Genomic DNA, 22,362 nt, shown 5'->3' with positions numbered 1-22,362 from the left:
AAAAAAGTTTTATTTTACTTTATGCAAGATGTAAGAAAGTAAACAGAATTATTATTGGTTATTTGATATTATTTGATATTCAGATCTATTTCATTAACTTTAATTTCAACTAATATTTATTAAGTAACTACTATTTAAAAAGCACTCTGTTAGGTTTAGGGATTTAGCAAAATTAAATCAGCAAAAAAAAAAAAAGAGAGAGAGATACTACCTTTTCTCAAGAGAAGTTAAAGGATGAAAAAGAAGGAAAAAGAGGAAGAGGAAGAGAAGAAAAAGGAAGAGGAGGAAGAGAAAGAGGAGGAGGAGGAGGAGGAGGATGAAGAGAAAGAGAAGGAAGAGAAAGAGGAGGAGGAGGAGGATGAAGAGAAAGAGAAGAAAGAGAAAAAGAAGGAGAAGAAGAAGAGAGAAGAGGAGGAGGAAAGAGGGAGGAAGAAGGGAGGAAGAGGAGGAAAAGAAGGGAGAAGGAGGAGAAAGGACAAGGAGGAGGAGGAGAAGGAGAAGGGAGGAAAAGGAAGAGGAGGAAGAGGAAGAAGATGCTAGAAATGGAATCAAGGATATGAGCAGAGGAGTAAAGGGGAGGATTACATCTTTAACAGATACTTGAAGAAACGAGGAAATGGTTGGGAGAGTGACATAAAGTCAAGGGACTGTGACATGAGGAAGAGAGAAGAGAGTAAAGTACAGTTAAACTTTAGATTTACAGTTAAACTTTAGATTCTGCTTCTATCAAAATTTATGATAATCAGACAGGAAGTAGGTTAAAATTTGCACTTGCATGGTCTAAAAGGGAAGAAATATTTTCTTTTTCTTTCTTTCTTTTTTTTCCCCTGAGGCAGTTGGGATTAAGTGATTTGCCCAGAGTCACACAACTAGGAAGTGTTAAATGTCTGAGAACAGATATGAACACAGGTTTCCTGACTTCAGGACTGGTGCTCTATCTACTGCACTACCTTGCTATCCTGGAAGAAATATTTTCTATCTAAACACATACAAAATGTAATGTTTAACTTTCTAAAGCTTTTCTATATTTTTAAATACCCCATTTACAAATACTTGGCATACTAATTATAAAGTATTCTTATCTTCGTGTTTCAGCAGTTTCTTTGAGGAATGCTACTAAACAATATTTTATTTACCTAAATAGAGTCATTGGACTTGGAATAATAAAATTAATAATAAAATGCCATTTCTTCTTTTTTTTTTAAGATGTTAATTTTGGCTTTTTAGCCGTATCAAACTGACCTTATCCAAATTAATCTAAAATAGTGAAGTTTTTTTGTGTTATCTTCTGAAATAGTTGATGAGATCAGGTTCATATTTTCCACTTTGAGGATGGAAGCAACAATATTTTGTGAATTTGGATATAATGTAACTGCATAAGAAAGAAGCAATGCTGTTTCATTTAAATTCAGGTGTAGAAGGGACCTTATACATCATTTCATTCAACCTCCTAATTATGTAGAAATCTCTATTACTATTCCCAACAAATGTTCTTTCTCCCTTTGTTCAAATATTTCCATTGATGGGAATTCACCTTCTCCCAAAGCAGCTTATTTGCTTTTTCAAATCTACCCAAGTATATGGAGGGAAAGGGAGAAAGGGCAGTGTATATGGGTACCTAGGGAGAAGCAAGGAGTATGTTCAGAGTCAATGTTCAAGTATTTATTCTATTGCAAGATAAGGGTAATCAAAGGCGTCAAGGTAATCCCCAAACCTTTGCTCCTTGATTTTGGATTTTTTTTTAACTTAAATTTAAATATGTGTATTTCAGTGATCTTGAGATTACTTCAGATTCAATAATAAAACCATACTGTGAAAACTGGAATTGTAAAGCATTCTAGTTTCCCCTTTACTACCTCTTGATTCTTATTCCTGTAAGCCATTCAAGGCTAAAAATCTTTCTTATACATTGATCCTGATCTGCACCCTTTCTCAAATCTGACTTGACAGCTAATGATTGAGTAGTTTGGGTTTAAAGGGGCATCTCTGCATCAAAAAGGGAGGGAGAAGCCAGGAAAATAAGTGTTTAAGTAGTATAGAACTAATTGACCTTGAACTTGAAAACTTGAAAACAAGATTATTAGAAGCTATTAGAGGTAATCCTCCTGTGGTTATAATTGATATTAACTTTATAAAAGTAACAACTGAACTATAACCTAGAGAATAATAATTTATAATACTATTTTACAGTTTATACAGACTTTCCTATAACATCCCTGAAAGATTGTTACTGCAACTATTATTTCTATTAAATGGGGAAACTGAGGAATAGATTTTTTTTTTTCCTTAATAAATTGCCCAAAGTCTCACAGCTAATTAAGGGGAGAGTCGTACTTGACTAGTAATTTTTCTTCTCTCCCCACCTCCCCCCATAGCATACAATGAGATATTATTAATCCAAAGCAGAGAACTTTATTATTTATAAATATATGCTTTGCCTTGCAGGATCTCATTGGGACAGTGTACTGCCATGTGGTGATCAGAAAACCTTCAATCCATTAGAAACTTATGTAGAAATGACTGTACAGGTAAGTCTGCCTATACTTAGTTTGTTATGAAAAGCCTATCAACTTTGTTAAGGTAAACTGCTACTCATTTATAGACAAAACCTATCATCTGGCAAGCAAAGGGTTATGTGGCAGATTCATTGACCAGATTTTTAGATGACTGACTTCTCGATAGAAGCTTTCCTTTCTAGATAATTACAGAATTTGATGAAGGGACCAAATGTGGAATTTCTTTCAATTCAGTTCTGGGTTAGGAATATACTTTTGAACCAGATTCTAAAACATGTATATCAGGGGTAACCTAACATAAGGTATCATGATGTACTTGAAAGTATCTTGGACTGGGAATTAAGATCTGAGTTTCAGTTATGGCTCTTACATGTGACTAGACAGATTATCTGACTTCTTGATCTGTTTCCTCACTAATGAAAATACTTGAACTGTTTATTGCATAGGACTGGAGTGAGGTTGGTACATTATAAACCAGTAATACCTCCTTCATTTAACTGTGAGCATTGTGAGGGTAGGGGCAAGCATTTATTCTTGAGTACTTAAGTATTAACACAGTAACAACAAGATTATGTGATGATCACTGGTGATGAACTTGGCGCTTTTCAAAAATGTGTAACATTACAAGGCAATGGGAGTTGGGAAGGAAAGTGCCATCCTCATCCAGAGAGAAAACTCTGGAGACTGACTGGATCAAAGCATAGTATTCTTACCTTTTTTTGGTTATTGTTTGTGTTTTTTTTTTCTTTCTCTTGGTTTATTCCCTTTTGATCTGACTTTTTTCGCATAACATGACAAATATGGAAATGTGTTTAGAAGAATTGTACATATTTAACCTATATCAGATTGCTTGCTGTCTTGGGGAGGGGGGAGATAATGGAAGGAGGGAGAAAAATTTGGAACACAGAGTTCTACAAAAATGAATGTTGGAAACTATCTTTACATATATTTTAGAAAATAAAATACTATTAAAAACAAAATATTTTTAAAATACTAAAAAAAGCAAGTTCGATAAATACTTGTTTACTGACTATACAAATATGAGTCATTATTAATTTGCCTACATCTTTACACATAATATATATTTCAGCAGTTTTAAGCCACCACTCTATGGTATAGACACCCATATGGAAGTCCAATGAAAGAACCACATAAAACAGCTTTTATTCAGACACATAACTTCTACTGCGGTCTGGACAAGCAGCCCACTCGGTTAGCACTGCAGTGTCCAAAGGTTAATAAAATAGGTTGTTCTGGAATCCAAGTCTAATTAGCACATGAACAAGCTTGTATGAGATCATCATTGCTGAATCTATAATAAAAGTTGTCAGATGCATAAAAAGATCTTTTTAAGCACTAACTCCTGCAGATATATGATCTAGAAAACTACTGTCCAGGTAGTTCCTGTATCACAGGCAAAGAGCGATAGGGTACCTAAGGAGAAATAACTGGATAGCATTTGATTTTATTTATTTAAAGAAATCATGTGTTTTTCTTTAAACAAAAAATATTGATTCTATTTACATTCGAAAATAATTATAAAAACATGAACTTCAACATACCTGTAATAGCTGGAATTTATACAGAGATTAAAAGTTTACAAGAAACTTCACAAACATCTCCATTTCATCCTTTTAACAACTCTGGAAGAGAGGTACTATCATTATTATATTATTATTGTAGGTGATTATGTTATCTTCCCACTCAATAAACTCAAATGTCTCTAGGATTAAATACAAAATTTAATGGTGCTTGGTGTTCAAAAGCCTTCAGGGTCTAACCTACTATACTTTCAGTCTTTTTATATCTTATTCCTAGCTGCTTACTCTTCAGTCTAGTGGCTCTGGATTCCTGGCCATTCCATTTCTAAACTCTAGGGATTTTTTTTTCCAAGCCTGCAATGTTCTCTTTCCTCAGTTTCATCTACTGATTTCTCTGATTTTCTTTAAGTCCCATTTAAAATCCTATCCTCTACAGGAAGCTTTTCCTATTCATTCTTAATTCTAATGCCTTCTTTCTATAACCATTTCCTGTTAATTCTATATATAGCTTTTATGTACACATTTGTTTATTTGTTGAATCTCCCACTAGATTATGAGTTCCTTGAGGGCAGGGACATCTTCTGGGCCCCCTAAACTAGTAACTCATAATCTGAACTCAGATTTTCTTGACTCCAAGTTGACATTTTACCTACTGTATCATTAATTACCACATCACCTAGCTGCGTCTTTCATTTTCTCCCTTTGTAACCTTTTGATCCTTTTTGCTCTCTACATATATCTTTAATCATGTATACATTGTCTTCTAAAAATACAATCAACACCTGCATTTTACATACAGCTTTGTTTTATGTCTTTACTATCATTGTATTCTTCATATCTATCCTTTAATAGAGATGACACATTTTGTTCACCTATCCCTGCTGGATATTTAGGTTGTTTCCAGACTTTCACTATTACAAATTATACTGCTGTAAATACCTTTATAAAAAAGAAAGTTCTTTTTTTTTTTTTATAACTTTTTATAGAGTAAATTCCCCGTAGTGATATTATTGAGGGAAAGGATGTGACATAACTCCTGTAAGTATTTTGTCAGATTGCCCTCTGAAAAAGTTCTCAATTTCCAATGTATAAACTTAACTATTTCTCCCAAAAAATTACCAGAATTTAATTTTGTCATTCTTACCAATTTTGTAACAAAATAATGGCTTAGAATTATTTTTATTTTATTTTTTATATAAATTTTTCTTTTAAAATTATTGGCAAATTACATATTCTCTTATAACTTTTCTATCCATATCTTTTAAACTATTGGAGATATGAAGTTGCTATTGAAAAGTTACATGGATTCTTTGTAATTTTTAATTATCAGGCTTTATCTGGCATCATTGTTGCAAATATTTTTGTTTTTTTTTAATCTCAAGTTTGTTGTTTTTGTCAAATTTTTTTTATTTCTACATAATCACTTCTCTCTAATTTTTCTCCAAACATTTTTGTCTGATAGAAAAAAAATTGTCTTCCTTTTCCAAGTGGTTTAAATATTTATTGTTATAATACTTTCTTCTAGCATTTTTATGCTTATCTTTTGACCTAGCTCAAATTTGTTATGGGATATAATATGATATTAAGATCTGAATGTGTTTTATCATATAGCTATTCAATTTCCTCATTTATTAAACAATTAATCCTTGCCCCAAATTTTATTTTTCCTTAGATTTATTTTAAAATATATTTGAATCTATAAGAGATCTCTTTTCAGTTCTGTTGGTCTTTTTTTTTTAACTCAAAAACAAATTATTTCAACAGTAATTGCTATAGTAAAACCTAGATATCTATTTTCATTCCATTTTTGTCTCCTTGATATTCTTGTCCATTTGTTTGGGTTGGTTTTTTTTTTTTTTCACATCAGTGTTTTTAGTGTTCTATCTTATCCTATAAAACTATTTGTTTTTTATTGGATTTTCTATAAATTAATTTGGGAAGCACTGATATTTTTATTATGTTGATCTGACCCATTTTTGAACACTGGCTGTTCTTCTTCATAAAAGTTATGAAGTTAATGCAAAGTATGTAATATTTTTATTTTTGCAAATAGAATTTTAATCTAATTTTTTTTTATCTTTATTGGTGGTATGTAAGAATATAAATACAAATATATATGAGTTTAACTTGCATCCTGTAGCCTTGGTGAACTTATTTATTACTTCAAGTTTTTGCTGATTCTACCTAAACTCAATTAAGCTAGTTTTGGGATGACAAGTATACAATCTAACACTAACTGTAAAGCTTTTTCTCTCTAGTAGAATGTACCAGACTTTTTTTTTCTTTTGCCAGATCTCTGAATAGCCAAAGGCTACCTCCATTCAGTGGTTCCCAAGGTCCCAGACAATTATGAGACAATCTCCAGAGGACATTAGTGGAGATAAAGTATTTTGGAAGAAACATAAATAAATGGTTGAGCAGTTACAGCAATTCATAAGAATACCTACCTATATGAATAAAGACACATACATTGAAATATGTTATAATTTGTTGGATCCCCTGGATTTTTTGATATACAGTTATGTCAAGTTCAATCCAATTTCTTTTTTAAAGAATTTTTATTAAGTGCCAATTATGTGGAGGGCACTGTGCTAGACAGGCACTGGAATCTAAGTACAAATAATTTTATTCCCTTTCTTTTTTCCCCCCACCTTGGGGACCTAGCATTAAAACTTAATCTATGTGATTCAGATTTTTTTCTTATTTAAATAATACATTTTTGTCTTTAGCCTTTACTAGCCATGACTATTTATGATTTTAAAAGAATTTTTGTGTATAAAATGTCTGAGAATCAGCTTTGACAGGCAAAAAATAATAATGACACCTCATTCTCTGAAAGAACAGCAGTTGTAATATTAGGATTTGTCCTCAGTAACGGTTGTGCAGAAGGATCTGTGAGTAGAATTGACTTTGCTGGCTTTCCTTTGTGATTAGAAGGCTGAATTGACAGTATCAGTATAATAGGCATTTTTTTCTTAACGCCAACAAAATGCTGTCACAGGGGAAAACTAATAAAGGATAGATAAGCTAGTATAGTGATTGGTCTGAAATAATCTCAACTAAGTCAAATGATTGTTACTGTGGTTAGCAGAGCTTTAAAAGAAGTTGTAATGATGTGTTGGCATTTTATTGATTTGTTACAAAGCCTAGAAACTCAGAGGCTGTGAATGAACAGGATAAACTAAAAGGTACATCAGACAAACAGCTGAAGTTGATTCAGACTTGCTCATTTGGAATTTCTGACAAATCAAACAGGAAGGGTAGGACTGAAAGTTATTCTCATATTGTTTTTGAAGAAGAGGTTTACCAAACAAATGAATAATGCCAACAAAATTTCATGAACATAACTTTTATGAACATAAATTTTATGCTTCTTAGAAGGCCATGTATATGATACAAGGGATATCAGATAATAGGATCCCAGACCCAGTACTGAAAGGGATCTCAGACACCATTTAGTTCAACTACCTTCCATTTTATAGAGGAAAAAGCTGAAGCTTAAGAAGTTTCTGTGATTTTTCCAATGCCCTTTAAGTAGTAAGTGCCAAAGGAGGGAATTGAACTCAGTTTCTCTTACTATATACTATATACAATATTTTCCTTTCCCTTTCAACCACATCCAAATTCATGTAACCACATTCTCATCTTGGTCATTTTTCTTTATTTTTTCCATGAGGACATCATAAGAGACTTTTTTCAAATATTTTGATGAAATCTAGCTATCTCACCTTTATAGCATCCCCCTGACCTACCTGTCTAGTAATTGTCAAATGTAATTGAACTGTCATGATTTATTCTTCTGGAATCCATGCTGACAGTGAGGATCAACCTTTAGAACTTTTCCCCCAATAATCAAAATCAATATTATGTCTTGATAGTTTTTAGAATCTCTTATTTTCTTCTTCTTTGAAAAACTGGAGTGCATTTTCATATCTCCAGTCCTATGGCATTACTCCCATTGTCCATGATTTTAAAGGAATCATTAACAACAGATCAACAATAGCATATATCACTTATTTCAGAAACAAGGAAAGTATTTTAAATAGACTTGATGATTTGAACTTGAGTGCAAATTAGTAATCCCTTATCATTTCACTTATATTAAGTTTTACCTCCCTTCTATTTTTGTTTGGACAACTGACAGATTAAGAACTCCCTCTACCCATACTCCATTTAACCCCTGCTTTACAATTTCTAGACAGAGAGTTACTTATAGCACTAAGAAGTTAAATAATTTGCTCATAGCTAGCAGTATGTATTGGAGGTGGAATCTGAATCCAGGTCTTCTTAGTCCCAACACTGGCTCTCCATATACCATATTGTCTCTTTAGGTATATGTATCTTTTTAAAAATTAAAGTTGACTGATGAGATTCCTGTATTGTTATTCAGTTATTTTTTTTTCAGTCATGATTGACTCTTTATACCTCTATTTGGGGTATTCCTGACAAAGATACTAGAATGGTTTCTCATTTCCTTCCCCATGTCATTACAGATAAGGAAACTGATGCAAACAGGATTAAGTGACTTGCCCAGGGTCACATAGTGTCTGAGGCCAGACTTGAACTCAGGAAGACAAGTCTTCCTGACTTCAGAGTTGGTACTTTATTCATAGTTCTACCTAGTTGCCCTGAGATTCCTATGTACCCATGTTATTCTCTTTAGACGGTTCTTTCTCATTAGAATTATTTGAGGTTATGTTGTAAAAATTTCCTATTTGAGAGTTTTCCATCCCACCAGGAACTTATTTGACCTATAGAATGTAACCCCATAGGATACTTCTAGCCTTTCACTGAACTCTTGAAACCCATTTTCTGTCAAATCTAGGATATGAGTCAGACTGTCAAGCTATATCATCTCTTCATCAAAAACTCCAAAATGGAGCTTTACTCTGAAGGCTCACATTCTATGTGCAACCAATTTCTCCTCAGGAGTCAGAACCAGGGTCAGAGTAGCAGTTTCAGTCAACTTCTTTAGCCACTGGAAAAATTAAAATATTATTAATATAAACCAAGAAATTATTAGTTCCTCTGTTTTTAAAAGAGAGAGCACCAGCAAATGTTCAAATTGTTGAGATCTCCCTTGTCTCCACACCAAAGCCATCTGTTTCCTGGATTCATTTGACATTTCTTCCTTTTGGCTCAGTAATCTGTAATATACTCTCACCACATGGTCCTTAGTGTTTGTCTTTTAAGAGAATTTTAGGCACGACAATGTTAACAATTTAATCATTAAGATTCAAGCTGGTATTTAAGTGCTTGGCCGATGGGCCAATTTTTCTTATGAAACATCTTCTTTCATAATGTCATGTGGTGAATTACAGTCCTAGAGATGGACTAGATTTTTGTTGTCTGAGAATCAGCTTAGTTGCATTTGGAAAGGCTCGTTGCCAGCTTGGCCTCAGGCTGATAAATGTTTTGGCCAAAGCAACATTCAGATTGTCCACTAAGTTGTTGAGATGTCACAATCAAAGGTGGTAGACCAAGCAGCCACGCTGGCAAAATCACAAACCTTTTAAGGTACTCTGAATTCTTCTCAGATATAGAAGTGAAATTTGTGAGGCTGAATATGTTAAGAGTTCAAAAGAAAGATGTTTCAATCTATTCCTGGATGGATTGATTCCTTAGTATAAGTTATACAATTATCGATCAGCAGAATAACCTTACTGTCCTCAGGCAAGCTCACGCTTCCGAAATAGTCTTTTTACTAAAAACATAAAAGGATTATAGAACCAGTTGGAAACTTGTTTTCTTTGTCCAACCATCCATCAAGAAGCTTGCAGTGAGTAAGCAACAGATAAATACTGGATCTTGAAAGCCAAGAAATAATAAATATTTCCAATCACCATGGTCTTTATTTTATGGGAATTTGTAGCATTAGTACATGTAAGAACTTTCTACTTTTATGGGAATTTGTAGCATTAGCACTTCAAGGACATTGTAAAAACTGTTTAAAAAATAGACTATATTCTTAGAAATCGGTTTTTGAGAAAACCCACAAATACACACACACACACACACACACACACACACAGACACACTTTGCTCACTCTTTTTCCCCCTATTTTATTCAGTCCTCTAGTGTTTCATTGTAAAAATACCTAAACCACCCTTTTGAAAATGTGTATGATACAATCAATTGCATTCACTTGCAAAATTTTTTCTTTTTTTAAAAGAGCTTTGGGTCAGTAATATTGGTATCCTCAAATCTTTTTACTGAAAAATACTCATATATAAAATGGCCTCGTTATTGGGACATTTATATTGTAATGAGGTGGAGGGGTCAATAGTAATTAAAGAAGTCAAATAAATAGGAAATTATCCTTTCTCCTTATGCTGAGGAGAGACTAAATAAAAAGTTTCTTTACAAAATTAATCCAAACAAACTCAGTTCTCTTTTACTGACAAAATATCACTGGCTTTGTTATATTTCAAATACCAAAACCAATCCTTCTGCAGTCTCTATTCACAGTTTCACAGAAGCAGCAAGATAGATCCCACTCTGACAAGCTAAAAGAATCTGGTTGTAAGAAGCATTTTGGAAGAAGGTCCCATTCACAATGCAGGAAATAGAAATGCAGAATACGCAAGATTCTTTACTTCTTTGGACATCAAAAATTATTTATAAGAGAAAAGTAGCAAACTATAATGGAAGGGCAGATGTTCTTTGCTACAAAGAAGCAAGACAGCTTCTTCCTGGAGTGAATAGATGTCACATGCTATATCTTTTTTGCTTTTTTTTACCCTTTGCTTTTAATGGATTTGTCCTGCTGAGCTTCTTTAATGGTCAGACCTACATATAGAATTGCCTTTTGCATGTGAAGACTTCATTACTGACTGTGATTGTTATATGAATGGAGCAGGAGGAGGAGGGGAGGGTAAGATAGCAAACAGGATCTCCATGAAAAAGCTGAAAATATGTAATCAGCATTCCTTTCTGCATCGTGCACTTAGATTGTTCTCAATGTTTCCTTGGCCAAAAGGGTATTTTTTTACCTCATTATTTCACCTTTGATTTTATTTGGATGCCTCCCCTAATATAAATAGCATTCTCTGTTTTGTTGCCAAAGAAGAATCAATGAATAAAGTAGCCTGAATAATTTCTCAGTCCTTCTCCAACTCTAACATTCTAGGTGTCAGAAACAAGGAGATTGCTAAGAGCAATGCAGCAAAGTATTAAGTCTATAAACGAGAATTCCCATAAGTCCCTAAAACAGAAGATGCAAAAATTAAGGGTGGCATCTACAAACATAGTCAATTCAATGTTGGAAGTAACCTTTGAGATCATAGAATTCAGGGGTTCTTAAATTTTTTTGTGTGTTCTGGACCCCTTTGGCAATCTAGTGAAACCTATAAACTCTTTCCTTAGAATAATGCTTTATACTTTTAAAAGCTTAAAGTAAAATAAAATGAATCACAAAGGAAACCAATTTTATTGAAATACAATTGTAAAAATGTTTAAGAAACAAGTTCATGGATCTGGAGTGAACACCCTGATCTCCTACAAACCATTCATTTTATAAATGAAGAAAATATATAAATCTAAATGCCCTTTCTCAAGGTCATGCAGGTAAAACAGTAGCTAAATCAGAATTTGAACCCGGAATCTGAATCTTCAAATCTAATATTCGATCAACTGTCTCACAAAATCCCTTGAAAGAGCTCATTCTACTGTACTATAAATTGCTCCTTTATGGAGGATCCTCTCAGATTTTGAGCCATCTGTAAAATGAGGATAATAGCACCTATCTCCTGGGGTTGATATGAAGATCATATGTTAACTGTTAAAGTGCTTAGCCTGATATCTGGCACATGATAAACATTATATAAATATTAGTTAGTATCATCACCATCATCATCTCTTTGAGCCTCAGTGCTGTTGTTATTCAGTTGTTTCAGTTCTGTGTGACTCTTTGTGACTTCATTTGGGGTTTTCTTGGCAAAAATAGTAGAGTGGTTCATCCTTGCATAGTTCATTTTACAGATGAGAAAACTAAGGTACACAGGGCCAAGTAACTTGCCCAGAGTCGCAAATTAGTGGATATATGAGTCTAAATTTGAACTCACAAAGGGAAATCTTTCTGAATCTAGCCTCCTGCTATCTCTGACATTGCTCAGCTACTGAGCCAGTTCTCTATGAATCAATGACAGACTGCTATTAACTCCAATATCCAAGTTTGCATTATCTGCTTTTGAATTATCCTCAGTGACACAAACCCATTTCAATATTAGCCTAGGCAAACTAGAATAATAAAATAAAAATCATGGGAGCAGTGGGGATGATGGAAAGAAAGTCACATAATAAATGCCACTGCTCACTTCAATGAAAATGAATTTAGGTTTTACTTTTAAATCTGTGCTATTCTGAAATCTTATTGGGAATAGATCGCCAGATTTATAGTAATGGAAGATTAGATTTGAGCACTAAATTAATTTGAGCATCAAAATTAGATTTTGAGAACTAAATGCAGACCAAAGCATATTATTTTCACCTTTTTTTTCTTTCTTGTGGGTTTTTTCCTTTTGTTCTGATTTTTCTTTCCCAACATGACTAATATATGTTAAATATATTAAATTATATGTTAAAATATGTCAAATATTTAATCATGTTATTTATTAATTAATAATTTATATTATATCTTATTTCTCTGCCACCATCTCAGCATTTCCTTGAGGATTAACTGTGTACATTCATTTAAATGTCTAGACATGTTTTACTAAACCTAGGTTCTGAATGAAAACTGCTTCCCATTGATAGCCCTAGGAAGTATTTAGAGAACTCTGGTTCATATAGTTTTTAAAAACCTTTGAGGTAAAGATCTGTGGCCCAAGTTGACCTTTCTACAAACTTGTGTTTTTGTTCTATATATTTCTGTCTGAGTTTGATGAATAACTTAAGGAAATGATATTTTTTTAAATCAATCTCTTCATCAGCTTAATCTACTCTATTTTTAAATGTTCTATCGCTTCCATCCATTTTGACTTCATATGTGTTGTGAAACCCAGGGCAAGTCATTTAATCTTGTTTTCCTCAGTTTCCTCATTTGTAAAATGAGCTCAAGAAGGAAATGGAAAGAGCCACTCCATTATCTCTGCCAAGAAGAACCCAAATAAGGTCATGAATAGTCAGACACGACTGAAATTCAGCTGTACAACCTTCACCCCTTTGAGTTTACTAACTTATTTAGAGATTTCATTGATACACACAATATGTACTTATACATTTGCACATCACATGTATAAATATGAGAGGCAATGTGAAATAGTGGGGAAGAGAGCTAATCTCTACATAAGGAAGATCCAGGTTCAAGTTTCATTTCTAACAAATCACTTTAACCTCTAAATAATTGAGAGTTGCCTATGCAACTCTCTGATGCTATAAGCTGACGAGAATGTAGCTGACCTACACTAGTAGGAGGAATTTCCATTAATGGGAGTTTGCTTCATTGGATTAGGGGATTCCCTATTCCATTGGAATATAGGTCTTCTCTATTGTCATTTATAAGTGTAAAAGCAGTAGGGATACTCTATGATCTTTACTTTTTCTGTCCTCTGGCAACATTCTGCCTTTCAACATCTTCATGATTCCCTAATAGAGCTGACTAATATTGCTTTGATCACGTATTCTGTGTATCCTCTGCGTGTGTGTTACCACTTTCAAATAAGCCTTCTTACCTTTTTTTGGTCAGATGTCCCCTACTTAAATGTAGAGAATCGTTTAGAGCTATTTGAAGCAATCAACAAGTCAATATACAAAGAAAGAGGGCTTAAATTAAATTCAATCGATGCCCTTGACATGAGCTAAATAAAATATTTTTCAGTCAGCTATGAGAACCTTACTTGGATGATTTCAGAAGGCAACTTATCTAGTTTCCTTTTTGAAAAGGCTATATTCATTAAACTCTATGTGCCAGGCTCTAGGTAGGTGTCTACAAATACAAACAAAATAGAGTATAGTTCTTGCCCTGAAGGAGTTTTACATTCTAATGGGGAGAAAAGACTATATATATATAAAATATAAAAGTGAGCTGAAAATGGAGAAAATGGCCTCCTTCTAAAAGGATGCCCAGACCTCATGAAATTCAAATGATTTCTACAATATGAATTTCCTTATATAGAGTAAAGCATGAGGTTTTTTTTTGCTGAAGAGTAGTGAGGTGACTGATCTGGAGTCAGGAAGACCTGAGTTCAATAAGATATTTATTAGCTGCTTTTTGTGGCAGCAAAGAATTGGAAAATGAGTGAATGCCCATCAAATGGGGAATGTCTGAATAAGTAATGAATGTAATTTTTTTGCATATGAATGTAATATAATACCATTGTATTATGAGAAATGATGACCAGATTGATTTCAGAAAAGCCTGGAAAGATTTACATGAATTGATAATGAGTGAAGTGAGCAGAATCAGGGAAAAAATTGAACACGGTAATAAGATTATGTGATGATCAGCTATGAAAGCTCTTCAGTGATCCAAAATAAGTCCAATAAACTTTGGATGGTAAATACTATCCACATCCAGAGAGATTGGATGGAGACTAAATGCAAACTGCAGCATATTATTTTCACCTTTTTTTTCTTTAGTTTTTTTCTTTCTCTCTTTTTTTTTCCTTTTGCTCTGATTTTTTTCCCAACATGACTAATATATGTTAAATATATTAAATTATATGTTAAAATATGTCAAATATTTAATTGTTATCTTATTTATTAATTAATAATTTATATTGTTGCTATATTGTTTACATATTAATGATAAATGCATTAAATTAGTTAATAATTCTTTATTATAATTTAATTATGTTAAATATATTAAAGGCAAATGCAAACCTTTATCAGATTGCTTGCTAGTATGAAGAGGGAGTTAAGGGATGGGGAAAAAAATGGAACTCAAAATCTTATAAAAATAAATATTGAAAACCATCTATACATATAATTGGAAAAATAACATACAATTAAAATAAATTTTTAAAAGGATATTCATTAGTTGTATGACTTTGTGCAAGTCATTTACCTTCAGTTTGTCTCAATTTCTATATAACCAGGGTGACAATAGAGTACCTACCTCCAAGAGGTTTTGTGAGAATCAAATGAGACAATAACTGTTAAAAAAAAAAAAAAAAAAGCTTATCTCAAGGTCTGGAATATAATAAACACTTTAAATATTAGTTACTATCATCATCATTATCTCTCTGGGCCTCAGCATCATTATTGTTTAATTGTTTTCAGTCATATCTGATTCTTCATGTCCCCATTGGAGTTTTCTTGGCAAAGAAAAACCACTAGAGTGGTTTGTTATTTCCTTCTCTAGTTCATTTTACAGATTAGAAAACTGAGGCAAACAGGGTTGAGTGACTTGCCTAAGAACACATAACTAGTGAGTGTATGAGGCTAAATTGAACTCAGGGTTTCCTGACTCCAGGCCCAGAACTCAATCCATTGTGACGCTGGGACTCAATATCCTTTCATCAATAAAATGAAATGAATTCCTATGAAATGATTCCTATGGTCTCATCCTAATCTAATGATTCTATAATTCTAATGTCAATGGAATACAGAGGAAATATGGCACCTCCCTCTTATACAGATTCACAGAGATAGCATAATCATCAGTCTGAGAAAATAAACATGAAAGACTGGAAACTACTACTAACTGGTTTTTTTTTTTTTTTTTAATTTTTGCTTTCATTTGCATCTTTAAATTAATGGCAAAAGTAAAAAATAATAAATAGGACTCTAGAGATGAATGGCACCTTAGAGTTCTTTTAATCCAACAACTGTGGTATGGATACATAATTTGAAGTCTGATCAGATTAGATGATTTGTCCAAGCTCCCACAGATAATAAGAGATAGAAAAGCCCATATTCTAACCTTGGTCCTATGACTCCAAATCACTCTTCTTTCCACTCTGCCATATTTTTTTGTGTGTTCATTAAAGTTTTCCCTCTTGGTCACTGCATTCAAATGCTTTCTCTTCAATATGAATTTCCTTACGTAGAATAAAGCATGATTTTTTTTTTTTTTTTTTGCAAAAGATCACCCCACAGAATGATACAATCATTGGATGAATGAAAGCAGTTTGGCTAGTATTACTATATGAGAGTCCACCAAATTCAAGGAGAAGATATTGTGGCATAATAGCTGAACTTGTCTCAGATCCCATCTCTAATGTCTCTTTGCTATGCAGTCAGTCACAATCAGATCTCTAAACAATGAAACTCAGTCTTCTCATCTATAAAATGGAGCTAATAGTGCCTGTCTCAAAGGATTGTTGTAAGGCTTAAATGGAATAGTATGTGTAAAATGATTTGAAGACTTAAAATTCAAGAAAGGAAAATTAGCTACAAAGACTGAGTTAAAATCTTACCCCTGATGTGTATAATCACAAGCAAATCTCTTAAATTCTTGCTGTTGATGTGTTTCAGTCACATCAAACCCTTTGTGACCACATTTGGGATTTTCTTGCCAGAGATACTGGAGTGGTTTGCTAATTCCTTCTCCAGCTCACTTTACAGGTGAGGAAACTGAGGCAAACAGGGTGAAGTAACTTGCCCAGGATCATCCAACTAGTAAGTGTCTGAGGCTGGATTTGAATTCAGATCCTCCTGATTCTAGGACTAATGCTCTATTGTACCACCTCTTGACTTTATTTACAAGGTCTCAGTTTTGTCATCTATAAAAGTGAAGGTATTAATGAAAATAAAAGTCCATTCATGCTCCAGATCTGTGTTCTCCAACCTCATTTAAAAATGTCATGTATTATTGAAATCAAAAAAGTTTTGTTCTATCATTCATTCTTGTGTATTCAGTAAAGTTGTCGATTTAACTCAAGGTTTTCCACATTCATTGCTTTCAAAAGGTCTCTCTGTATACTATGAATCCCTAATGTTTAAGATGGCATCCTGCTTCCCTTTCTATCTCTGTCTCTCCCACCTTCCGACAGAAACTCCTAGGGTTTTCTGTATTAATTATACTTAAAGGGATTCTCCAAAAAGAATTCTCCAGAAACATTGTTGATTTTGGAAAACTTTGGTTCACATCCTGCCTCTGACACATGGATTATGTGCCTTTTGTGCAAGTAACCCAAAAATCTCATGTTCCAGGAAACCCTTTAAAAATCTAAATTGCACAATAATTGTTAATCTGCTTTAATAATTAGTTTCCACACCAGGAGTGAAGTCATAGTTCTGACTACTGCCCTTCTCTCCTCCCCCCCAAAAAATTTCATTTTGTGATGATTTGTAAGAAATGGGCTATTCCTGAGAATTTTCCTATGTATCAGAGGGAAAGAGTTAAGCTGGGACAGTTATATAGATTTTTTTTTTTTTAGTGAAAGGGTACATCTAAGCCATCATAAAATTATTCTATTAATTCATTAAAAAATAACTAGTATATCCATTGCATGTTAACATAAATAACATATTTTGTGAGGAAAAAAAAAACCTTTTTTTTTTTTTCAAAACAAAAGTGAGAAGAATGATATTTTATGTATTTTTGCAAATCTTTAATGGCTGGTTTAATAGAAGACAGCTAGCTGACTTCTCATATCTGTTTCTGCATTTGATCTGTTACAGTGTGTTGTTTTGATCAAAACATATGAAGAACATCTTGGCTGCATACAGATAAATAGTTTTTAAAAGGGAGGAATATTTTAATAGATGAAAAAATAATATTATGAAAATAGTTTTGACCTCGAAGACTTCCTGAAAGGGAATCCCCTTTACAACTACAGTTAATTTAATAACAGTTATAAACCACACACACACACACACACACACACACACATACACACACACACTTTCAACTAACTATAGTTAATTCAATAGAAAACTTTCTTTCGAAAAGCTGTGTAACTACAGGAAAGTTCTCAGGAATAGCCCAAAATGAGTATCCCCACAGAATAGATTATGAGGATCTATGCACTAGACATTTATTTGAATCTGTAAAGCCTACCTTTAAAATTAGTGGTAAGGTATGCTGACCACAAACTTTAGGAACTGCAATTATTCACCTTACATCTCATTTTATTTTGATTGAAGTGTGCATTATGGTAGAAAAAATGAAAATGACATAATAGTTGATTTTTCCCCTCTACTTATTCTCTAACACTATGAATTTATTAATGAATTTTATCTTGGAAACTTTAAGAAATAATTAATAAAAAGATGATTCTATCAAGCTGGCACATAATAGGAAACTACCTTGCTTCATAACTCTAAATAAATAAAATAGCCTTGTAGACTCACTTTGTATTAACTCTTCAAATGCAAAATTACATATTCAAATGCACATATCTATTTGATGATTTCAAATTAAATTTTTATCTCTAAGGAATTATTTTTAAAGTTTGCCCTTCCATTATCATTCTCAGTAGTATGATTACATATTTTCATTATCATTCTACTCTTATGATTCATAAATTCGATACAACAGAGATGGAGGAAATCTAGAGAGGGGTTGATGATGAGAAACTGTGATTTCAGTGCAAAAAGAAACCATCCTCTCTGAATCACTGGAAATCATGTATATTTTAACAAAATTGATTGGAAAAGATTTCCATTATGAGGAATTGTGTGAATGTCTGTTTCAGATGGTTTCACTGTCCACAAATAAAATAGTGTTTGTTGCTTTTTTGAATGGAATTTTTACAACTGTGAGGGAAATATATCACATATTTTTACACATAGAATTCTCGAAAATTCTGTCCTATTCAGGTCTTTTCCAGCTTTTATTTTTCCACTTTTTTTTTTTTGCTTAGGCAATTGGGGTTAAGTGACTTGCCCAGGATCACACAGCTAGGAAGTGTTAAGTGTCTGAGATCACATTTGAACTCAGGTCCTCCTGACTTCAGGGCTGGTGCTCTAGCCCCTGCACCATCTACTGCCCCTCTACTAACATTTCTTAAAATTTTGGTATTGTTGTAGACAAAAGGTTTATTCAGATTTTAAATGAATTAATATTCAAATGTAAAAAATTTATTTAAAATATTTATTGAAATTGTATTTGCATTTTTATTTTAAAATATGTTATCTAGAAATGGTAGCCCTGAGAAAAAACAAATCTTTAAATATGAGAAATATTTGAAATCGCATCATAAAATTTATCACATGAGTGATACAGGAAAATCCCTCTTAAAAGATGTCATTTTAATGCATCCCCCAAATTTCTTTTTTTCTTTATCTAAATCAAATCTTTGTATTGTTGTAAGCAGTTTTCAAGTGTCTAAACGGTTCTTTAAACTTGTTTCCTCCCTTTAAATATTATAGTTATTTTTTGTTCTTTGGACATAAACCATTGACTTCTTATTGGGAATACATATGCATATGCATTTATTTTACAAGCACATTTGATATATATGAAATGTAACCCAACACTCCCATTCTCAAGACTGTCATCTAAAATAGACAGAGGTCTAATCTTGAGAGCTAACCCCCAAAGGCCTATTTTATATCTCTTTGGCTCATTGCTCCCATCTGGAATATCTCCAAATTAAAATTTAACTACAACTCATATGTAGAATTTCCTCAGATGTGGGTAAGAGGCTCTGCTCCTCTCAGGACACATTTGATAAGGCAGCATTTAGTTTGTTCTATAGAAAATGCTCAAGGATCAGAAAGCTCACAGGAACCCATCAATATACATAAAAACACTGGAATAACTCATCAATGCCACTCATTTGAGATTACAATCTAGGCAATTGTGTGTCACTATGCTGATACTTATATTGTCACCCAGTGGTCTGAATTTCTTAAAACACACTTTGAAGTTTCTGAATAAGAAATCCCCTATCTATCAGATCTGAACTATCCAATTTTATGGTACCTGAAAGAAAACTCCCAACATAGTCACTAGCCAACAATTTCTTTAATTTGAAATACAAGAAATGCACACAAAAAGAACAAAACTCAACCAGATTTTTCTAAAGAATTCTTTTTTTATAGAGAAAAGAAAAACAACCACAATAACAAATCAAAGAAGATGCTTATTCTATTAAATTTATCAAAATTTTTGATAAATTTTGAAATTTCTAATAAATTGTTTGTGTAGCTTAACACAAAGTAAAGCACTGAAAATGCTTAGATGGACTTTAATCAGTTCCACAAGCACAAAGGTTTGGTCCTGGCCCTACTGTTAATTATTATTATTATTAGACCCACACATGCAAGTTTCCGCAACCCAGTGAGTATGCCCTTTTAACTTCCCTAGAGTATAAAGGAGCTGGTATCAGGCACACTTACACAAGCAGCCCATGACACCTTGTTTAACCACACCCCCACGGGTTACAGCAGTGACTAACATTGAGCTATAAACGAAAATTTGACTAAATCATAATAAATAAGGGTTGGTAAATCTCGTGCCAGCCACCGCAGTCATACGATTAACCCGAATTAACAGAAAAACGGCGTAAAGGGTGTTTAAGCATAAAACCTAACAAATAAAGTTAAAACTCAACTACGCTGTAATACGCTCTAGTTGATATTAAAATATACAACTTATGTGACTTTACCAATGCTGAAGACACTAAAGCTAAGGTACAAACTGGGATTAGAGACCCCACTATGCTTAGCCGTAAACCTAGGTAATTAAATAACAAAATTACTCGCCAGAGAACTACTAGCCACTGCTTAAAACTCAAAGGACTTGGCGGTGCCCTAGACCCTCCTAGAGAGGATGCCTGTTCTATAATCGATAAACCCCGATACACCTCACCCCTTCTTGCTTAGCAGTCTATATATCGCCATCGTCAGCTCACCCCAATAGGGTCCCAAAGTGAGCAAAATCATCAAACCATAAAAACATTAGGTCAAGGTGTAGCATATGAAGGGGGAAGCAATGGGCTACATTTTCTATATTAGAACATAACGGATTGTCTACTGAAATAAAGACATGAAGGAGGATTTAGTAGTAAATTAAGAATAGAGAGCTTAATTGAAATAGGCAATAGGGTGGGTACACACAGCCCGTCACCCTCCTCGATAAAGTAACCTTCAGTACCTAATTAGAATACGTCAAAAAGAGGAGAAAAGTCTTAACATGGTAAGTGTACTGGAAAGTGCACTTGGACAATCAAAATGTAGCTTAATTAAAGCATTTAGCTTACACCTAAAAGATTTCAGCTAATCCTGACCATTTTGAGCTAGATCTAGTCCTAGAAACACCCGATTAAACTATTTATTACAGCTACAAAACATTTATTAAGCCCTAGTTTAGGTGATAGAACAGACAAACCCTGAGGCATAGTTTAACAAGTAATATTGGTAATATATGGTACAGACAGTTAAAGCAGGATATCGGTTCAGAAAATTAGAGCAGAATTTCCATTATATACATATATATACACATACACACACACACACACACACACACACACACACACCATGTGTGTGTGTATGTGTGTATAGGCAATTAATTATAGAAAGAAACATCTGTTCAAACAGAATATGGGGTTTCAGGAGTTTGGGGAAGATAAACATTGTTAAACTTTTTGCTTTGCTAGCAAATTCTAAGAATCCTATGATTGCTTAAAAGCAAGATGGTATTACTTAAGGTCAAAATTAAGTTAATCTGGTTTTGTTTTCCAAGTAAGAAACTAATGAGCAATTATGTGAGTAAGATACCTAACTTCTCTAGACCTGAGCAAAACCAGGGCATTGAATACTACAGCCTAGGTCTCTTCTAGCTCTAATTCTATGGTCCTATCATCTTTCAGACTGAGAAGTCCACCATTAGGATCTCCTCCACTCAGGATGCTTTCAAACTCAAGTAGCATTCATATGGCCCATTTCCATCCCTCAGGGAAGGATATTGGGCATCAATAAGTAATCTAGGGAGCTAGGTGACACAATGAATAGAGTGCTTGACCTAGAATCAGGAAGACCTGAGTTCAAATATAACCTCAGATACTTACTACCTTTGTGACACTATTTGCTTCAGTTTCTTCATCCATAAAATGAGCTAGAGAAGGGAACTGCAAACCATTCTTGTACCTTTTCCAAGAAAACCCAGATGGAATTACAAAAAGTTGGATATGACTCAACAATAACAATAAATTTAAACTAGACAGTGTTTGTAAAAAGAAGATGATTTTCTCTTCAGATAGTTTTAGACTATTTATTAAATATGAACTCAGCATAACCATTGATTAATACAGACACTACCTGATAAATGACTAAAATTTGAAACATCAATATTTTCTTTATATTCATTATTAAGTGTCAGAGATGGGATTTAAGTCCTCTAGACTTCAAGGTCTTAAAATTAATGGCTTTGCTAAGGCAGTCTCTTTTTCTTCATTTAAAATATATTTTAAAA

At 33.3% G+C, this 22,362-nt stretch overlaps 1 protein-coding gene across 8 annotated transcripts in view; it reads left to right on the top strand.

Moving 5' to 3' along the window:
* Positions 1 to 22,362, top strand: part of PALM2AKAP2 (PALM2 and AKAP2 fusion) — a 492,110-nt gene that overhangs the window by 325,854 nt on the left and 143,894 nt on the right. For all 8 annotated transcript variants that reach the window (XM_031943090.1, XM_031943074.1, XM_031943080.1 and 5 more), the window contains one exon: positions 2,446 to 2,528. In XM_031943090.1, coding sequence (XP_031798950.1) covers positions 2,446 to 2,528 — 83 coding nt within the window. The remainder of the gene's footprint in view (positions 1 to 2,445; positions 2,529 to 22,362) is intronic.

The sequence above is a fragment of the Sarcophilus harrisii genome, chromosome 1 (assembly GCF_902635505.1).
Source record: "Sarcophilus harrisii chromosome 1, mSarHar1.11, whole genome shotgun sequence".
NCBI lineage: Eukaryota > Metazoa > Chordata > Mammalia > Dasyuromorphia > Dasyuridae > Sarcophilus > Sarcophilus harrisii.
This window is presented reverse-complemented; position numbering and strand designations above follow the sequence as displayed.